The sequence below is a fragment of the Aptenodytes patagonicus genome, chromosome W, assembly GCF_965638725.1.
Source record: "Aptenodytes patagonicus chromosome W, bAptPat1.pri.cur, whole genome shotgun sequence".
NCBI classification, from domain to species: Eukaryota; Metazoa; Chordata; class Aves; order Sphenisciformes; family Spheniscidae; genus Aptenodytes; species Aptenodytes patagonicus.
The window spans coordinates 6,891,879-6,912,135 of NC_134981.1; the positions used below are offsets into that span (position 1 = coordinate 6,891,879).

The 20,257-nt window shown below is 41.1% G+C and overlaps 1 protein-coding gene across 2 annotated transcripts in view; it reads right to left on the reverse strand.

The window, feature by feature from the left end:
• Positions 1-14,892, reverse strand: part of LOC143171965 (phosphatidylinositol 3-kinase catalytic subunit type 3) — an 83,696-nt gene extending 68,804 nt beyond the window's left edge. For both annotated transcript variants that reach the window (XM_076361153.1, XM_076361152.1), the window contains exons 1-6: positions 14,747-14,892; positions 12,719-12,907; positions 12,057-12,200; positions 9,691-9,820; positions 3,661-3,747; positions 2,100-2,195 (exon numbers count right to left, since the gene is read on the reverse strand). In XM_076361153.1, coding sequence (XP_076217268.1) covers positions 2,100-2,195; positions 3,661-3,747; positions 9,691-9,820; positions 12,057-12,200; positions 12,719-12,907; positions 14,747-14,814 — 714 coding nt within the window. In that variant the 5' untranslated portion in view covers positions 14,815-14,892. The remainder of the gene's footprint in view (positions 1-2,099; positions 2,196-3,660; positions 3,748-9,690; positions 9,821-12,056; positions 12,201-12,718; positions 12,908-14,746) is intronic.
• Positions 14,893-20,257: the final 5,365 nt, after the last annotated feature.

Consider the following 20,257-nt stretch of genomic DNA (forward strand, 5'->3'; position numbering starts at 1 on the left):
CCTCAAACTGCAGTTAGTTATAGCAGTTATAGTTAGTTATGTAATATGTACTATTACACATTCAATTACTTCATTTCCACAAGAGCAGCCAATTCACAGTTTTGTTCCATGCACTTTTAATATGCTTCAGAAACATCTGTTGAAAGAAAGATGCGTGCTTGAAGTCTGAATGTTCTTTCCTGCACTTTGCACACCTGTAAAACCATAATGATGACAAGAAGAGTTGTGTGTGTAAATCAGGAATAGTTCATCTATAACGGTAGGTTTCTGGAGGTGAGGGAGAAAAATCATTTTTAGGAATGTCACATTCAGCTATAAAAATAAAAGAGCCAAGAGGACACAAAGCCGCATGGTAGCCACGCTCATCAGTTTGCACGTGTGAAAAGTACAGCACGTTCTAATGTAAAAAAGCTAATGGTTAGTAGAATGTTTCAGTATTTTGATCGTATTCCATTATGCTCTCCAGAAAAATATTTCCTTGATTTCCACAGAAGTAAATAAAGTTATTTTGTTTCATGGAGGAATCCGACACATTGTAGGTTTCATTCCGATTTGTAACACAAAAGAGTTTTGTAATAGTAAGATCCTCTACGATAGCCGGTTCTAGGAGAAGTCTGTAGAAGCACTATGAAACAAGCTATTCTAAAGGCAAAAACATTTGGAAAAGTGGGGACAGCTCCCATTGTCAACTACAGTCCACCAAAAGAAATGCTAAAGAGCTGCTTGGACACTCAGGAAGAAAGCTAAGCAAGTTTTTAACCTAGACACCTGCCTAAGTCACAGATCTTCACCAAAATTTTATCTTTTTCAACTCTACAAGCTGTTTTTAAGAGATTTTAAGCAAGCCTTAAGTTCTTCTGTAATGGTTTACTGAGAGACACAGTGATAACTAAGCAACTAACACGTCACTACAATAAATGCTAGGGGGAAAAAAAAACTAAGAACACCCAAACAAACAAAAAAACCCAACCCTAAAAAAAACCCAACCACCACCAAAAAAACCCCCTGACTACATGCAACAACAAAACAACAACAAAAACACAAACAAAAAAAAACCAACACACCACTCCCCCACCCCCAATTTTGTGGAATCCTGCTTTTTGCAATGTATTACTGTATTTTTCACTACCTTCTTCTAGTTAGTTAGATCAGAGTTCTGCTGCCCAAATCAACTGGTAATATTGTCACATACATAGAAATACTTGTAATCTATTTTCCATTGTATTAACATTTTCTGTACTGAATTAGGTTTTTTTTCAAATTCTCAGAATAGACGCTGCTTAAAGTTAATGCCTGTTCTCAATAGGACTCCAGTCTGTTTTTCTACCTTCTTTCTCTTTCTTATAAAGCTGCATTATTCAGTAACTTTCTGAATTCTTATGAATCTAAACATGTTGAAAATTAAGAGGTAATTACTGACTTTTTTTTTTTAAGCCAGATGATAGATATACTGCTTTTTCTGTTTTAGTAGGTCTTTCTACAATGCTTTCCAAAGCCACACTGATGTCTGTTAAGCTCACTGTTAATCCTTTGTTCCATTAACTTTGAACTCATAAAAAACACTGAGGGCACTGCTTTGGAGATCTGTTTTGTAAACAGAAAGAAAAGATGCAAGACATTCCAATCCAGAAGTCTTTTACTTAATTGACTGCCAAAGCATTTTCAGCATGAAAGACTAAACTTCTGTATTTGTTCATTTTAGAGAAAATGTTCGCCAGCAGAGCTCCTGTGCAAAGTTTTAATAACTTACCTTTTATAAAGTTACCAATCAATACAGGTACATTTCTTCCTCATATAAGATATAATTTTACATACGGCTACTCTGAAAGTACTGCTGGATGACTGAAGGAACCATAAATCAAAAAGTTTTTAATCACACTTATTAAATTCTGTAATCTTGAACTGTATTACACGAATGATTGACTTCTGCAATCTTGTTGCATCTATACTATTTGATTTGTATGTACGTAAACAGTTGCCAGTGACAGCTGTCTGCCACTATCTTGCAGCAGAATATTTCACCTCAGCAGAAAAACCTATCCGTTTTAGGTGCGTATGTTCCTTTTTAAAGACAACCATAAAGCCTGCAAGGCACATACCTTTTCGTAGTAAACTATTCCATACTCTTTATCATCACACTTGACGCAACGGAATTCAATCATCAGGTACATAAAATTAGAACTTCGTTTTTCCCTCTGAGAAGAGAACCACCACAGATGCATATCATACATTAAAGCGCATCAATCTTCAGCATTCTCAGTACAGCAATTACCCTACTTCCTTTGTGCTGTAACTAATTAGATTATCAGTTGTTGTAGCAATTATTCAGTTAATCATTTCATAGCACTACTTGAGACCATATCACCTTCTTCCTGACATTCTTACTTCCTTACATTCCTACTTTATGATAAACATCCACATGTAACAGATAAAATAACATTGTTTTCATCAGTGGCTTGCAACTGTGGTCTTTAAAAAGGTGATAAAGAATAACCAGCTGACAGCTGGGATTTTTGTGGGTTTTTTTTTGTTTTGTTTTTTTTAAATCTTTACACACAATCATGCGTGTCAGAGTCAAAAACCAGAAGACAGGGAAAAAAACAAAAATCACTGTTTCAGATGAAACCATGAAAGAGACAAATTAAACTTGGACTACAAGATTAGATTTGCAGCTCATTCACTTTCAGAGGAAGATATGCCCATGTATGCATTTTTTAAATGCTTTACCTAGAAAAAGTGCTTAGAATTTTAAAATCTATATGGGAAACAAGAAAGAAGTTATACATAACCACCACCGGGAATATATATTTAATAAAAAAATAAGCATCCCCTTTAACAACAAGTAACTCAAGTTCGTTTCATGCATTAATAATGCATTGACTTTCCAGCATAGGCAAAATGGTTCTGCACTTAAGGCACAGCTCTAGGAATCAGGAATTTTAGTTTTCTGTATTTTTACAGAAAAGGAAGGGAAAAAAAAGGACATAGGCTGAGTTCTCAAAAAAAAAAAAGATTAATAAATTTTTGTTTTTATAAACTCTTAAGTTCAAAAAGAATCTGATTCCCTGAGGTCTAATTATCAATAAGAAAACAGAAATCTCAGCACGCAAAGCAGAAAACAAAGGAGTTCTGTTGTGCAAGATGAGTATAATCAGTTAGCAGTTTTGGGGAGATTTTGCCCAATGAGGGTTAACACCTCATTCAGGTATTTAACTACCAGATTTTTTTTTTTAAATATTCATTCAAATCTTAGAAGTGTTTTTCCCCAGCAGCCAAAATCAACACCAGTAAAGCTGAACAGGTCTAAAACCAAGGTACAGCCTGTATGTCCAAAAAGCTTCCCACCACAATCTAAGTCCTAGAGTTAAATTAGTCATATCTAGCAGCATTTGTTCCAAGCTATTCCAAATTATTAATAAATTCTCTCTTCCATGATCAAGTTCACTTGAAGCTGACAACTGACAAGACAGCTGTCCATTCTCATTATTGCCAAAGTAAAATCACCTTTGGAAACTTAAAGAATTATTCTTCCTTTTATCATATACACTGGTGGTTGAAGAAAAATAGGATAAGTGCTTTGAGTTAGACTCCTAAGCAAGCAAACGTTCCATATTAGCAAGATCCCAAAAAACATTACAAATCTGATGTACGATGGCCTACCTCATTGATCATTTCTATTTCTCTAAAGGTCAGTCTGTCCAGCCAGTCCACTTTCACCATATGACCTTGCCGATGAGACTTGGTAAGCTGCATGAAAACACAGTGATAATATTTAAATTGCTGGGAGCGAGAAAAAGAATATCAAAGTCATAATTTTACAGACACTACCATAAAATCGGGGGGGGGAGGGAAGGAACTGGAAAAAATGTTTGTACAAAAAACAAAACCACGTTCCAAGCACATTGTCATTGAATTTTTAACACATTAAAAACAGGAACCTATTTTTTAAGTAAAGTCATGTAACAAAAATACTTCTTTTTTTTTGTTACTAAGTTTCATATAGTAAAACTTACCAAGTCAAACAAAAAGAAAATATTTCAAAAAATATCCAAACTGAATAATTTGGCCCTTATTAGCCTTACCAAAACAAGTTCTTAGGTTCGGACTTACACATCACAAAATGTCAGCCAAAGACTTACTCACAGCAAGTCGCAGACAGCTTGTTCTCCCTTTCTTTTTAGTCATCTGAAAAGTAGTTCAGGTTTTACTCCTACATCTACATATTGCTGTAGTAATAGCAAGGAAGTTGAGTTGTTTAAAGGACTACCTAACAGTAGAAGAGTGGAAGAGAAGATAAGAAAGATATGAGCCATACTACCTGTAGTTTCAGATGCACTGACACACAATAGTTTATGAAAAATTCAGCAGAAGACCACACAAATATGAACAAGAATCACCTTTTCGGCTACTGAGAAATCACAAGTGTTCCTCAAAAAATTAGTAATTCTTGCAGTATGCAAGAAGAGATGCAAAGGGACTAGAAGACATCAAGTTCTTTCATGTTTCAAAGAAATCAGTATCTGTCTAGAAAATGGCTAGTGAAGAGACCCTCAACATTATTCCTATTAAGGGAAGGGTTACAACTACTACTTCATTGCTTTGTTCTGTGGTCAACCAGCCCACCCATGAGCATTTAAATTTGAACAGGCCATACAATCACACCAACTGCCATTTCTTGTCCAGCTGACAGCTAGGGGACAGGCAATACACAAAGAATACTAGGATGGCATGTGACCGGAACATATTGTATGTAGGAGAACACAGGATACACAACAACAGCCTACTTCTCACATATAGAACTGGAGATGAGGCTACTACAAAAAAAAAGAGAAGACTTGCTATATGCTGGGAGTTGTCTAGGTTGCACAGTTTGTCAGATACCTGCACTAGACTTTCAGCAGCTCACCACTAAAGATAAAAAAAAAATTCACTGTGAAGAAAAAAAAAAAAAGGTCAAGGGTTTGCACCAGTAGTACTGTTTCATTATTCTCGCTCAAATCCCCCGTAAACTGATGCCTTAGCAGTACATGCACAAGTATTACCGTACACCAAGGATGACCTGGGCTAAATATAAACCCTATCATGATGTACTCTGAAAAGAGCATCAACTTCATGTCCAGGTGCAGATCCTGACAGATCTGGAAAGTATATACGTGACAAACTCACAAGAAGCCAAGCTTCAGAAATTATGCAGAATCAAATAGCTTTTTACATCTCCTAGAAGCAATGCTGACACAGCAGGGAAATAATTGTCTAGTGTCCAAAAGACCTTAAACAGCCATTAAAACCATTAATAAAATGAAATTTCAGTGTTCTGCAGTCTCCCTGAAGGTGTTCTTGTATCAGTGGAACTGATCTGTCAAAGATCAGCCGGTAAGCATTTATCCTTGTCTTTTAACATCTTAATCAACTGCCCCTTCACATCCAACAACAACAGACCTTCTTGCTTCTTCACTTTCCACAAAGTGACTTCTTGCTGTTTAAGACAACTTCATTGGTTTATTTTTGGTTTTGTTGGTTTTTTTTTCTCTTATGCACCTCCCCAGAGTTTAATTTGATGTTATGGTCTAACAACACTTTGGATACTGGTTCCTACCTCTAAGCAGGAAACAAAACTCCCAATTAATTTAGTTTTCTTGGAAATAGTTTATGTCAGAAAGAGTTGGAATACACTACAGTCCACACCATGGCCTCTGCGCCCTCTCAAGATCTGAATTAAATTTTAAGGCAGATTATTTATGAAAGCAAGCATAACATATAGCTCTGAATGACAATACTTGCTCATTTCACAAATGTTATTTAATTCAGCTTTTCTGATTCTTGGTTCCTACTAAGTCTATTAGAGATGAAGTTTAAAATTTTCCACTGAATATTAATCCTCAACTACAGTTATTGGCTCTACCTAAGTAAAGGACTAATCAAAAGCAGTCAATTTAAAAAGCACCTAAAAAGCTATTCAGTTGGGAGGAAAATCCTGCCCCCCTTTTTTTTTTTTTTAAACTTATTTCCAGATTTGCTAGGAACTGGCCATTTCAAGAAGCACTAAATAGTAAGTTAGCCATGAGCATCTGATGCCCTTTGTTCTGAACTCGTTCCATGAAACACAAAAACATAATCCCGTAACGACTATAAGATTGTTCACTTAAAGCAGCTGATTACCTAACTTTTCTTTAAGCTCTAGAACACAGTATAGCTTGACAGAAGTAATAAGATTTTGATGCAAACTTTGGAAGACCGCTGCAACTTCTAATAATTAGTTAACTCCGTTCAGTATATATTAGGGGCTTTTTTCCATTTGTTTTGTTTCCAGTAAACTCTGGGACAGCTAATCTTCAGATTAGCTTCAATAAACTTCAGAAACTTAACAGTACGAAAGGAAAGGGAATGGGGGCCAAAGTATAATCCTTAATAACATTTCAGGATGCTGGATGTAACCAAAGCACAGAAACCCAGCCTTTGGGTTCTTAAAACTTATCAGCAGGACTGTAAACAGAAGCACAATATAGTAATAATTTTTTGCCATCTTATGTTATATTCTGCAGCCAGTTCATCAAATTCTATCTCAGCAATATTACAAAGACAGAGTGTGCCAGGACTGTACTAAAAGGATAATACAAGCCTTGGCCTTTGCTTCATACGTGACTTTAATATATTCCAAAGGTAAAGAACCAGCAGCATGCAGACCAGTTATAACCCAAGATGCTGTTTCAGGCAGGCTGGACATCACCACTTAATGCATTCACAAATGTCCTACCTAGTTCACAGAAAAGGTCTTCTCGTTCTCAGCAGTGAAGAAATTCCTTACCCTTACATGTCCACCATTTTAGCCATTTCTAAATTACTCCCTATTTTTTTTTTTAATCTAACAAAAGTATTTTTTTCTTACTCAAGGTAGGGCTTTTATTTCCACTATCTTAAACCAATGCATCAAAATTTTCAGAATATCACATATTCACATCCAGCACTGATACGCAGATTTAGGATAGCACTTATCAAAGCTTTGGCAAAAAAAGTTATTTAGGTACCTGGGTCACAAATTCTTAGTTCGTTTTCTTTCCTTTATTCTCTAGTGCAGTGAACAAAAGTCATTCTGTATGTTTTAGAGGAAAATTATTAATCTCTTAAACCTGCAAACCTCCCTTATAGAGAGGAAAAAAGTCGTAATACTGCAACTAGTTAGGCCTGCATACAAGACCCAGAAGATATGTAGGCATATGAACACATGAAGAACCATTCTCTTGGATTAATATTTAAAGCTTAAAGTAAGAGGGAAGCTAGTGCATTCCCTTCAGGGAAAGAAGCATTCATCATCTGCTGCTAAATAAGAGGCATCCCTTTAGATACTATCTCACCGTTGTTATTATCTAATTTCATTCAGCCAGCAGAAGATGTGAGGGCAATGAATGGATCAAAAAGAACTTAAGAGTACTTTTTGTTTAAGTAGAATAAATTAAAACACCACTCATGGGAGAAACATCTTTATGTCATTAATATTTGAGCGTGTTAAAGGTATTCCACGCTCCTCCCATTAATATTCCTTAGTACAGGAAGAATCTGCATTCACAATGACCCCCAGGATGCAACATGGCTTTTTCATCAGTAGCAGTTTTACAAGCAACATTCACGTGTTTTGTAAGAGCACAACCATTGGCACCCCAACATGAAATGAGAGACCTGCCATAGTATCAATTATTTAAGGTAAAAGGATGCAACTCCTCCAGCAGCCAGTCACTGATTTTATACAAATTCCCTATAATAATCCCACACACATACACACACACAAACTCAGAAGCATGTCAAGAAAATAGAGTTCTCTTTCAGATGGAGAAAAGGTCCTTCAGCAAGCTTTTCTCAAAAGTTACTTATTATCTAGAAGACTCTAATTTGGCCTCTGGTATCAGATATCAATCAATAGCATGACTCTTCTAAACGATAAGTCTGTCCAATACACAGAAAAAAAACAAATCCAGAGTAACAAAGTCCACACAAACTCATCTTGTATTTAATTAGTCCTACTCCTCTTACCTATATTTAAATATACCTTCACATGCAGTAGCATCAGGAGGCATTTGGCAACTGATGAGTAAGTCATAGAAAAACTGAAGCTGATTGTACTCAAACAATGGCTATTTAGGAATGATACATCACAAGGACCTCATCTGCTGTGTAAACAGCTGTGCAAATGAAAGCTCTCATAGACACACTACCCAGAAACCCTATTCACTTTGCTAGCATCTAATGGTAAAATGTTTTTATATATGAACAAAACAAAATATCAGTGAAAACACTTTCATCTTTCAAAAATTAGTATCTCCCAAAACAGCTTTCAGAAGAGAAGAACAGTGGCAGTGATGTTATTAGCTTTTTATTAGCCATTAATTAAACTCTCTAATTGGGATGTGAAAGGAGAATTCCCTCCTCTTCCTCAGAGACTTTGAGCCCTCATCTCCCATATGCCAAAAGAATAGGCTAGAACAGACCCAGGTATTTTAAGACTGAAATACTCTACATTATTTGTATTTCTTGAGCTAGGGAGCATAAGGGAGTGAAGGGAAGAGGAGAAAACACACTGGTAGGGTATGGTCATGTTTGCATACCAGACTTAACATGAAAGGGAAGGCCTACACTCTAAAACCCTTTCTCAGAGACCTGCTGCCCACATCACGTAACCATTTGATGAACTACAAACAAGCCTTGATATTTAGTGTCTGTCTACAGAGCTTCCTTAGGCTAGAGGGGACTTATTCTACTATGATCAATAAACGAGGCACCACCGCCGGCAGAAAGCTTTAATGAGTTTCCATTATAAATTCAAGGTGAACTAGACTAGTAAGACTAGTAAGAGAGACGCTAAATGAAAGTTACTTTATTGCTGTGATAAATCTCTAGATGAGAAATTGGACATATTTATGGCACTGAACCTATCTTTCACTGGGAGTTGCACAAAGGTGAGGATGAAAACTAGGAGACCAAGATTAAGAAGAAAGTACACTGAGTAAGTGGGTTGAGCAATTTGGAAAGCTTGGGGTAAGCTTACCTGAAGAATGAGAGAGATCAGCTAGTAAAACAGTTCAAGAACTAACATCTACTGATCAATTCCAGAAGTAGCTTTGATGGCAAAAATACACTCTGCCATCAAGCTGGGAGAAGAAAATACTAATATACAAACATATTCATGAGCTGAAATGAATGAAACTTTGCTTAATTTTTGCAGTTCTATTCAAATTCTTTCTAATGTAGAGGTATGTCATACACATCTGCACATTACACCAGACAGCCTTAAATCTAAAGGATTGCTACTGAAAGAAACTGGACTGTCCTCACAAGTTACTGTTAGCAGCTGCTCTTACTGAACCTGATGGAATTTTGACTTCAAGCATCTTCAAGGCATGTTCACATTTTCATTCTTTACAAAGAATTAGGATGTGAATTTGTTACAACAGAATGCTACGTATATTAAAAGGTGTTTATATGTCCCCTTTAAAAAAAATACTTCAGAAGCAAATGAGTGTGATCTAGTTTACTCGTTTGTATAAATCCTGTGAAGTATCTAAACAATCAAAGGAAGATAGCTTTCACAGGAGAAAACAACATGAGAAGCCTGTCTTCATTAAAACCTGTCTTCTTTCACTCTGGTTAAAGCACAAGCTTTTCACATACATCTTAAAAGGTTACCTGCTATTCCATTACCTTTGCCAAGCGGCTCATTTGATCTTCAGAGACTGTGCTGCTGGTTCTCCCGGGAGTTTTGGTGGGCTCCGAGCCATCAGCTTCTACGTTGGGCCAGACTTTCAAATCATGCATTCCTTGACGAAACATACTGCAGGGAAAAATGCAGAATCGCTTCAGTAAATTCAAAATAATACAGCTGTCAGGAATCAAAGTACAGCAGCAGCTGCAAGAAAATGAAGTAGCTTCCTTTGCCAAACCTACAAACATGCACTGCCATGCATAATTTAACTGAACTGCAAAAGTGCCTTGCACCTTGTGCCCCCTATGGCCTTCATTTTTATTGGCACACGGAGTTTAGAAGAAAATGAGTAAGTCTGAGACAACTTATTTGGCAAGCGGAAGAAAAATGGGTAATTCCCAAAGTCAGTGGGGTGGTACAAACGCAGACTGAGGACAGAGCTTGACCTTCATATTTTTATTATTTGTAATGAAGCAGAAAGAATTCCTCTTGACTTGCAAATTATAATAGTGACTTTAGGTCTGCCAGTCTGAAAAAAATTCAACTAAAAAACTACCTAAGTTTCATTTGAAGGTCAACTGATAAAAAGCAGCCTTCTGAGCTGCCAGATAAAAAAAAAGAAAAGAAAACCACAACCCTCAACACACCATTTTCTCCATCTATGCTTGAAATTGAATTGGTAATTGAAAGTACGCAGTGAACAGAACTTTGCAGGGTAACTGACCACCCTTTTTCTCTGCAAAACCCTGCTTCCCTTGTATATTTGTGCCAATCCACCTATGAAAGATGCCCCAAGAAATCAAGCGCATTAGTTTTGCCAATAAGAGGTGATCACTTAACTCTAACAACTTCAGGTAAATACAACTGGAAGGAACGCTTTAAGAAGTTAACCATTAAAAATGAGAAATACTGACTAGAAGGACCATCTGACCTTGAATTTACACATCACTTTGTGGAATACTACTACAAGGGTTTCCATTTACATGTAAATACAAAATTTTGAAATTATTTGTTGCTTTCTGTCCGTCTACTTCCCCCAGGCCCCACATGCTGGAAAGAAAAGTAAGTTTCATTTATAAATTCTATCTTTTTCCAGGAAGTATGCTTTAATGCTTTAAAAACTACCAGCAGTCTTTGGGGCATAGTCCAATTGATCCAGTTCAATTTTCTGCCCTAAGACAATGTCAATCTTTTTGTCAAAGCAGTATCTTCAATGACAGAGATACCACCTCTCTAGTCATTTTCTTCGTTCAAGTGTCACTATAACAGCTTTCCTAATACTAACCTAAACTTTTCCCGCACTTCAGTTTAGCCTTATTACTTCTTATCCACTGACAAAACAAAAAAAGGCTATTTCTCCCCATTTTCCAACGCTACCTACATACTAGAAAAGTGTCCCTACGGTCTTTTCTTCAGCCTCACTAGTATTTACTCCTCCTCCATCACACCCGTTTGCTAGATGTTCAGTGATATGGACACCCTTAGACTCCCAGTAGTCAGCAACTTGCCTAAAGTCAGTTACATAGAACTGACCATATCCCAGCCGAGTGGATGAGCATGGAGAAGGAGGATACAACATTGTCCCTGATGCGCATACTTGTAGACTGTTTGCATATTCAATGTCGTTCACACATTTCACAAGAGCATCATGACCCTGAATCATGCAAAACCTAAGATTCACTGTAAAGCCCAAATCTTTTCCTCTGTTTTCCTGGGCAGCTGCTCCCCATTCTGTATTTGACTACAATCAATTACAAAAAGTACCAGCACCTCATACTTTTCTTTAAACTGCATCCTATTTTTTTTTCAGTCCCCTTTGCACTTAGTCAAGATCCTTTTGATGTATTGTCACCTTCCAGCACACTTGTAATCCTTCCCATCTTAGTGTTATCATCCACAAATTTACTAAACCTACGCTCTATTGGATCACAGATTATTAATTTTGAAAGTTTCTGATTTACTGAGTTACACCTTAATCCTTACAAATAACACTGCATTAACAGCCTAATTGCAAGCCGATTAAATCAATTATCTTAAGTAATCAGTACTGGCATCCATGCATTACAGAAGTATAAATATGAAGTGATTTCAGCATTTCCTACCTTAAAATCCAAGCTTACAGATCGAAAAAAAAAAAGCCTAAATTTTGGTGTTATACAAGAGAAGACTTTTCTCCACAACACTGTAGCATGTATGAAGTTACATTCAGTAAGAAATAGAGTAAATCACCTATGTATCAGATTTTTCAAATATGGAACTGTTAACCCGGTTTAAAAAAATAAAAAAAACCCCTCTCGTAACCACTGCTACCTTACGATTCACAAGCGAGCTTCAAATCTGTACCACAGAAGAAAAAGCAGTATACCCATATTTCCCAAAGAGCGAGACCGTTGTTCCTCCCACAGGAACTGCTTTACCAGGTCCATATACATCCCAGATGGTCAGAGCCACCTGTGCATTGCGAGGCAAGTCTGGATACTTCACAGGCAGTTTCAGCCATTCATTCCAGCTGCAGAGAAACACTTTTTATTAGTCATAAAGCTTTACAATTCAAGTTACTCTGCAAAAGTTTATACAACCCAGATTCTCCTTAGAATATGAATTTCTAAGGGCAGATGGACTATTTTCTTCTGGGCTTTAACCATTCAAATACTTGTCCTGAGTATGATTAAAAGGCTAGAGACTAAAGGAAAAATAGTCTAGCCTGATGACCTAAGTACCAAAGATCAGTCTGCCCAGTAAACAGTATGGAAGTGTCCTAGTCCAGGCCCCAGAAGTTATTTAAGTAGTGAGCCATGCCCAAACACCCAAGTAACAATTTTATTACTTACCCATTACACAAAAAGGTTGGTTTTGTGCTGTCAGGGCAACACTTAATAACCATACAGAGACTTGAAGAAACATAAGTTATTTGAAGAAGACAATATAAAACAAATCTTTTTGATGCAAATAAAAACCATAGATTTATTTACACAACTTGATGCCCTGGTAACTAAGAGGAATATGAAATAAAATGCAGTCACTTACTTCCATCTAGTGCTAAAAGCTTTGTAGGAAGTTCTAACTGGAAGAGCAAGAGGCTTCCCTTCTGCAAACACTTGACAAGTTACATACAAGTCAGAGCAAGTTTCTTGATACAGTCCTGAGAACTTCAGCATTGGATCTTCTAAGAGAGCTTTGTAACTCTTCTGTTCTCTTTTCCCTTCTAGACTGCCTCTATGTGGGGAGGGAAAAAAGAAAAAAAAAAGGGGGGGGGGGGAGAGAGAAAAAAATAAACAAACCAAAATTTATTTTATCCACAGTAAAAATCCAATTCTATTTCCATGGCTTATGTTTAGATTACCCAGTACTGAGGCTATCCTCATTTTCCATTACTAGCCAGTAGTGAAATCCAGATAATGGAGAGGAACTCAGGATGTGAAGTGATGAACAAATACAGAAATTATTGCTACACTGATGGGGGAGGGGAGAGCCAGGAGAGAAGAATCACTTGTTTGTCTTTTCAATGGAGGTAATTTCTTCTAGTACAACCTGTAGATTCTCAGACAGTATCAAATGAGGTACCCTAAGCAAGGCAACAATGAGATGACATATGCTGCTAATATTAAAAAACCAAAACAAACATCAGATTACATGTGCTCCAAATACTATTTGGAAAAAGAAAAAAAAAAACACGATAAGAAAAGCCCTGTTTTTAAGCTGTATGAAATGTGAAACATATGACTGGCTTTGGATGCCAGCCATCTCTCAAATCAACAACAAATCAAAGCTCAAGTAAGCAGACTGTTTAAATCAAACTTGATTAAATCCCTGCAACAATTTGCAGAATGCTAGGGTTAGAGTAAATCGATGGAATTTCTCAGGCCTCAGCTATACCACAATGAAAACAATCAAGCACATTAAATATCTGACTGTGGATGCACATGCGAAAACAAAAAAGGAATTGTGGTGGTAATGGGAAAACATGCAAGATCAATCTTCCAGCAAACAAAAATCTATCAGTACCACAAAAACACTTCAGAGTAGGTGAACAAGTTTCTTGCAAGAAACTAGCATAGCACATTCCAGGATGACATACACTGCGACGCACAAAAAAATCCTAGTTGTATTTTTGCTAGGCAGAATGAATTAACAAAGAGGACAGATGCACCTGATTTCTGATGTCATCTTCCATTCAGAAGTTAACCCCCAAATAAACTTCCCCAAGTTAGTTTTCAAAAAAAGTGCAATATACCTTAACGTAGCAGCATTAGGTAGACTACATTTTAAAGCCAGCCACGTCCCTCCTACACAAATGTAAACATCCCATTGCTGTGATGCTGAAAAATCCCAGACTTAAAAAAATTAAAAGATGAACCAGCAGATACATCAGCGCGTGATAATACCAGCTTCAACGCGAGCACTTGTATACACCCAGTTAGGAACATACTTACGTGTTGCAGCACCTGGATCTGCCTACAACAAAGAACCCGACTAAGAGCGACTTGCTTTCAAAGGAGCATGCAAACAAGTTAGGAAAGCGTCGCCAGTTTACCTCCTTCCCCTAACACTGAGGAGCGAGCTGTGACACCAGCAGGTGAAAGGTTATCAGAGACGTTAGCGCTGCACTGACAATCAATCTTTGCCTTAAAGCACCGCCCTGCACTACGGGACTTAAGGCCACGAACGCTTGTAACGCGTTTAGAGCGAAGCTTACAACCCCGGCCCTGCTGCTGCTGCCGCCGCGGCCCCTTGCCCGTCCCCTCCCCACGGCACCGCTCGGCGGCGGGGGACGCCGGCAGGGACGCGGCCGCGCTGCCTCCACCCGGCAGCCCCGAGGGAAACAGGTGGCGGCATCCAGGAGCTCCTGGTGTCGGTGAGGGGAGACAGAGGCAGCACCGCCGCGTAACCGGACTCCCGCGGGGAAGCCAGGCTTCGGGACCCCGCGCAGCTCCGGTGAGCGGGCGGGCGGCCCAGCCTCCCCCAAGCAGGCAGGGACCGGGCCGCTTCCCTCACAGCCCCGGCCGCCCGCAGCGGAGCAGGGGGACGCCGCAAGCCCCGGCCCCCCTCGCTTACATCTTCAGCTGCACGTTGATGTCCAGGTCGCAGCTATAAACATAATAAAGCTTCTCTGTCTCGCCCATGGCTGCTGCCGGTCCCCGCCCGCCGCCTCAGCGGCGCCCGAGCCCTCCACCACAACAGCCCGCGGGCATGAGCGCCGGCCGGCCCGCCGCCTGGGCCCCGCGCGCCGCCCCGCTCTGAGCATGCGCCGCCGCCGCCATCTTGCTTAAGGGACGAAAGAGCGGGGACCACCGCCTCGCGCTGTAACGGCCCTTTACCAAGATGGCCGCCGCCCTGAGTCAGCCGAGTGGGCGGCCCCAAGATGGTTGCGCCCACGTCCCTCTCACCACCATGGCTGCCGCCGCCTGTACGGTACGCAAGATGGCCGCTTCCATGAGAGGCATGGCAAGATGGCCGCTGCCCCAGCTGGGTGCGAGATGGCTGCCTGTCCCACCTGAGGGCGGAGAGGGCTGGGCCGCGCGGTAGCTGCCACCAGAGTGATGTGCTTGAAGGTTCCAAGGTTCTGTCTCCTGCTCTGTTTTCCGGCAGGAGTCCCAGCAGCTCCTGGATTTCCCAGCGTCTCTCTCCCCAGGCTGTGACTCTCTGCGCTGCAGCCAAGTTCTTCGTCTCCGAAACCCTTCTGTGCCCTGGAAGGCGGGTGCTGCTTCTATGAGGCATAAGTGTATGCCTCATGTTTCTCCAGGGGCAGTCACACACTGGGTAATTTTAGAGTTAATGATTCTTCCATTATGTTACTGACACCTCTGAAGGAGGCCGAGCAGAAATGGCAGTTGCCTTCTGCCACCATGCAGCGAACACCGTGCAGGACGCGGACGTTACAGGTTGATCGCTGAACCCATGGTGCTGATTTTATCATGAGTCTCGCATGCTTAATTTGGGAGTATTTTTTGCTCATTTGTCATGTTTTTTTCCTGAAGCCTCAGCTGTCAGCAGCAGTAAGTGATCAGCGATCATCACCTAACAGAAAACAAAATTGTAAAATATGCGTGCAGAATGACTCTACATCTGACACAGGCAACCAAAAATCACCCACAGCTTACATATTGTAAATAATTGTATGATTTTAAACAATCCTTAATGTTTCAAGGGTTAATAAGGATTGCAGGCACTTTTAAGTAGCAAAAATATACACGTCATTACTATCCTATGCTTCTTCTGTCTATGTAGGCAAAGCAGCTGGGGCTGACTAAAGAGGAGGTTTGCGTTTCATGATCCACCACAGCCACTGAACTTCTCAGCGCTGCTGAACAAAAGTATAAAAAGTGCTGTTTTGGTGTAGCTCGCTGTATATACAGCAGCGCTAGTCCTGAGGGAGCATCAAGACAGAGGTGCTCTCTCCCAGCATGCGCTGCTCGTATTAAAAAAAGATAATTGTTTTTTGGAACCAGCACATTCTCCTCCAATTTCACAGCAAAAACTGTTCACAAGTGGATGTAGAAGGAAATGTTGTCAGCTAGTCCTCTTCTCTTGCAAGTCATCAGCAATGGAGGAAGAGGCCAAGGCAGGGGAGGAACGCTTCTTTAAGGAAAGAAGGACTATTTCACCTCAGCACTTTTTTTTTTTTTCCCCTCAGGTGCTGTGACCAGGAGGTCTTTTTTCCTTTTTCTCCAAAACAACTAGGAAATCAGAGAAGGCCATGACCCAGAACCGTATAGCACTAAAATGAAGCCTTTGCTTTCCAGCACTGTCAATCTGGCATGTGTCATGAGTACAAAATGTAATTTAAACATAATTAAGTTAACAAATTCCTTTGCACAGATGATGTTAAAATAACTTAAAAAAAAAAAAAAAGGGTGATCTTTTATCCAGCTTTTCCTATCTTGTCACTTTTTGATCACATTTACAGTTTCTACAGCTCTGGCAGCTGCCATTCATTTATTGCCTGCCTCGTAATTTTTGATGGCTTCTGTTGTTTGTTAATTTGGTTCCAGCCCAATTTTTTACGTAAAATCTCTGCTTTCCATAGCAAAGATAAAAAAACGTATTGCTCTTCTTGGCTGTGGAGAAAAAGTAAAACATAAAACTGTAAAAATTTAAAAGACGAATCTCACAATTTTAAAGCTAAGCAATTTATATCTCTGTGTGTACACAAACGGCAAGTACATTCATGTGTGTGTACCTGTTTTGGTATTCTTTTGTCTCAGGAAAAATTGGATTCTTTTTCAGTTAATGGAATTAGTTAAATAATCTCCCCATCGATTTCACCATTACAGAGACATTTTTAGGTCATTATTCAAGTTTTGTTTATTTATCAGAAAAAAAAAAGCTAAGGGAAAAAATTAAAGAAGACTTCTGAAGTTGGCATTAAAAGTTTTTGAAGTGATGTATTTCCCAACTTTCTCAGATTCCAGTGTGTCTAACTAAATAAGTAAATTAGGTCTGTGGGAGGCAAAAGAGGAGAAAAATATTTAGGAAAGACATTTCTGACAATAAAATTGTAGAAAGATGCGATTTCAATCAAAAATGTCACTTTCTACTACTTTCTCATATTAATAACTTTACATTTGTAAGTTCTCAAATACTGCCGTAGAGGCAGATGAAAAGAGTATTTTTCACCCTGAAGGATCCTAAAGTACTTTGAAAACGCAGTGGTGAACATACCATACATGTCTGGGAATCATTGCCTATACTGCTGACACAGATCTTGCCAGAGGTGACAGATGTCTAAGCGGGTGCAGTCTCTGTACGACATGCCACACTGCTGCAACTGAGGTAGCATACTAAAGCTGAACAGGGCCATTTGGTACGGAGCAGATGCAGAGCTAGATAAGGGCATTATGCCATTTACTCTCTGCTGCCACTTCTGTGGATCCTTCAGGGCACTCGGCATTCATGGCAACTTCTATACCGCTAAAAACAGCCACCGTAGGCTGTTGCCCCTGAAACAAGTAGTACATGTGGCTCACATCTACCCTATCTTGACTTGGCCCCTGCAGACTGGTCCATCTGTATCCCAACCGCAATAATATTTGGTCTGTCTCTTCTCTAAGCTTCAGTGACCACTCTTGTGGCCAAAAGACACGATTATTCCTGTGTGTGTTTTCCAGCTCAAAGTACCTGATATAACGTAAGGGTTGTTTTGCAGCCTGCAGGAAGGTTGTTTTTATAGCGTGACATCTAGGGCATGGCATGAAGGCATGTTGTGGTGGTTGAGTGTTTTTGGCCTACTGAAGGAGGGCAGGATTATTCCAAGCACCGGGTGTCAAACGAGATGTCTGTTCTTGTATTGTCAATCTGCAGCACACCCATAAGCAAACTATCCTGGCAACCCTACTTGGGTTTCTTCTTTAAGGGGACTAATAAGTATATTCCAGAAGGGAGTCTGGGAGTGAACTAGCACACACACTGTACAGGCAACTGCATATATGTGATAGCAGGAACAAGTTCTGGAAGCGAACCAGAGTGTCAAGATTGCTGATGCTGCAAGTACGTTGTGAAGTAAACTCTGACGTTCATCATGCCCACAGAAAAAGGGCATCTGTCCCTTCCCTTGGGAAAATGAGAGGGACCTGAAGGACCGATAGGCCTTAATGGTCACCAATCTCCCCTGCTCATGGCCCAGGACCCCATTTTGGGGGGATCGGTGCCCCAGCAACACCATAGGTATCAGTCTCCTGCTCCACCACAGCCCTGCCTGGCCCAGCCATGGGCTCCACTGAGCCGACTCCCACTCTTGGGCTGATGTCCTGGCCTGGCATCAGCCCGTCCCCATGGGGTGCTTGATGCCCGGGGCTGGGGCTATCCTGGCTGCCCTCCAGCCTGCCCTGCTCTCTGGCTCGGGCAGTGGGACAGGCCCTGGCTTTCTGCTACAGCGCTGCCCAACCACACGTTCATGTAGTGAACATGTAGTTTCATCACAGAAACATGGTGGGGTGACTCTCATGATTGGAGTGCTGCAGTCGATGGCTATAGACTCTTCAGAAGGGACAGGAGAAGAAGGAGAGGCGGTGGGGTGGCTCTGTATGTTAGGGAGTTTCAATTGTCTAAAGGTCAACAGTTGTGATGATGATACGGTCGAGTGTTTATGGGTAAGGATGAGGGGGAAGGCCAACAAGGCAGATACCCTGCTGGGAGTCTGTTATAGACCACCCAACCAGGATGAAGAGGCGGATGAAGTGTTCTACAAGCAGCTGGCAGAAGTCTCACAATCGCCAGCCCTTGTTCTCGTGGGGGACTTCAACTTCCCGGACATCTGCTGGAAATACAACATGGCAGAGAGGAAGCAGCCTAGGAGGTTCCTGGAGTGTGTGGAAGACAACTTCCTGACACAGCTGGTGAGTGAGCCTACCAGGGGAGGTGCCTCTCTCGACCTGCTGTTTACAGAGAAGGACTGGTGGGAGATGTGGTCGGAAGCCGTCTTGGGCTTAGCAACCATGAAATGGTAGAATTCTCGCTTCTTGGTGAAGTAAGGAGGGGGGGCAGCAAAACCGCAACCATGGACTTCCGGAGGGTGGACTTTGGCCTGTTCAGGACGCTGGTTGAGAGAGTCCCGTGGGAGACGGTCCTGAAGGGCAAAGGGGTGCAGGAAGGCTGGACGTTCTTCAAGAAGGAAGTCTTAAAGGCGCAGGAGCAGGCTGTCCCTGTACGCCATAAGAAGAACGGGTGGGGAAGACGACCGGCCTGGCTGAACGGGGAGCTTTTGCTGGGACTCAGGAAAAAAAGGAGAGTTTACCACTTGTAGAAGAAGGGGCAGGTGACTCAAGAAGAGTACAGGGATCTCGTTAGGTCATGCAGAGAGGAAATGAGAAAGGCAAAAGCCCAGCTAGAACGCAATCTGGCCGCTGTCATTAGAGAAAACAAAAAATGTTTTTACAAATATATTAATGACAAGAAGAGAGCCAAGGAGAATCTCCATCCTTTATTGGATGTGGGGGGTCACCGAGGATGAGGAAAAGGCTGAGGTACTTAATGCCTTCTTTGCCTCAGTCTTTAACAGGCAGACCAGTTATCCTCAGGGTACATGGCCCCCCGAGCTGGAAGACAGGGACAGCGAGCAGGATGAACCCCCCATAATCCAAGAGGAAGCAGTCAATGACCTGCTACGCCACCTGGACGCTCACAAGTCTATGGGGCCAGATGGGATCCACCCGAGAGTGCTGAGGGAGCTGGTGGAGGTGCTCGCCAAGCCGCTCTCCATCATCTATCAGCAGCCCTGGTTAACGGGGGAGGTCCCGGACGACTGGAGGCTTGCCAATGTGACGCCCATCTACAAGAAGAGCCAGAAGGAGGATCCGGGGAACTACAGGCCTGTCAGCCTGACCTCGGTGCCGGGGAAGATTATGGAGCGGTTCATCTTGAGGGCGCTCACAAGGCATGAGCGGGACAACTAGGGGATCAGGCCCAGCCAGCACGGGTTCATGAGAGGCAGGTCCTGCCTGACCAACCTAATCTCCTTCTATGACCAGGTGACCCGCCTAGTGGATGAGGGAAAGGCTGTGGATGTGGTCTACCTGGACTTCAGTAAGGCCTTTGACACCGTCTCCCACAGCATTCTCCTCGAGAAGC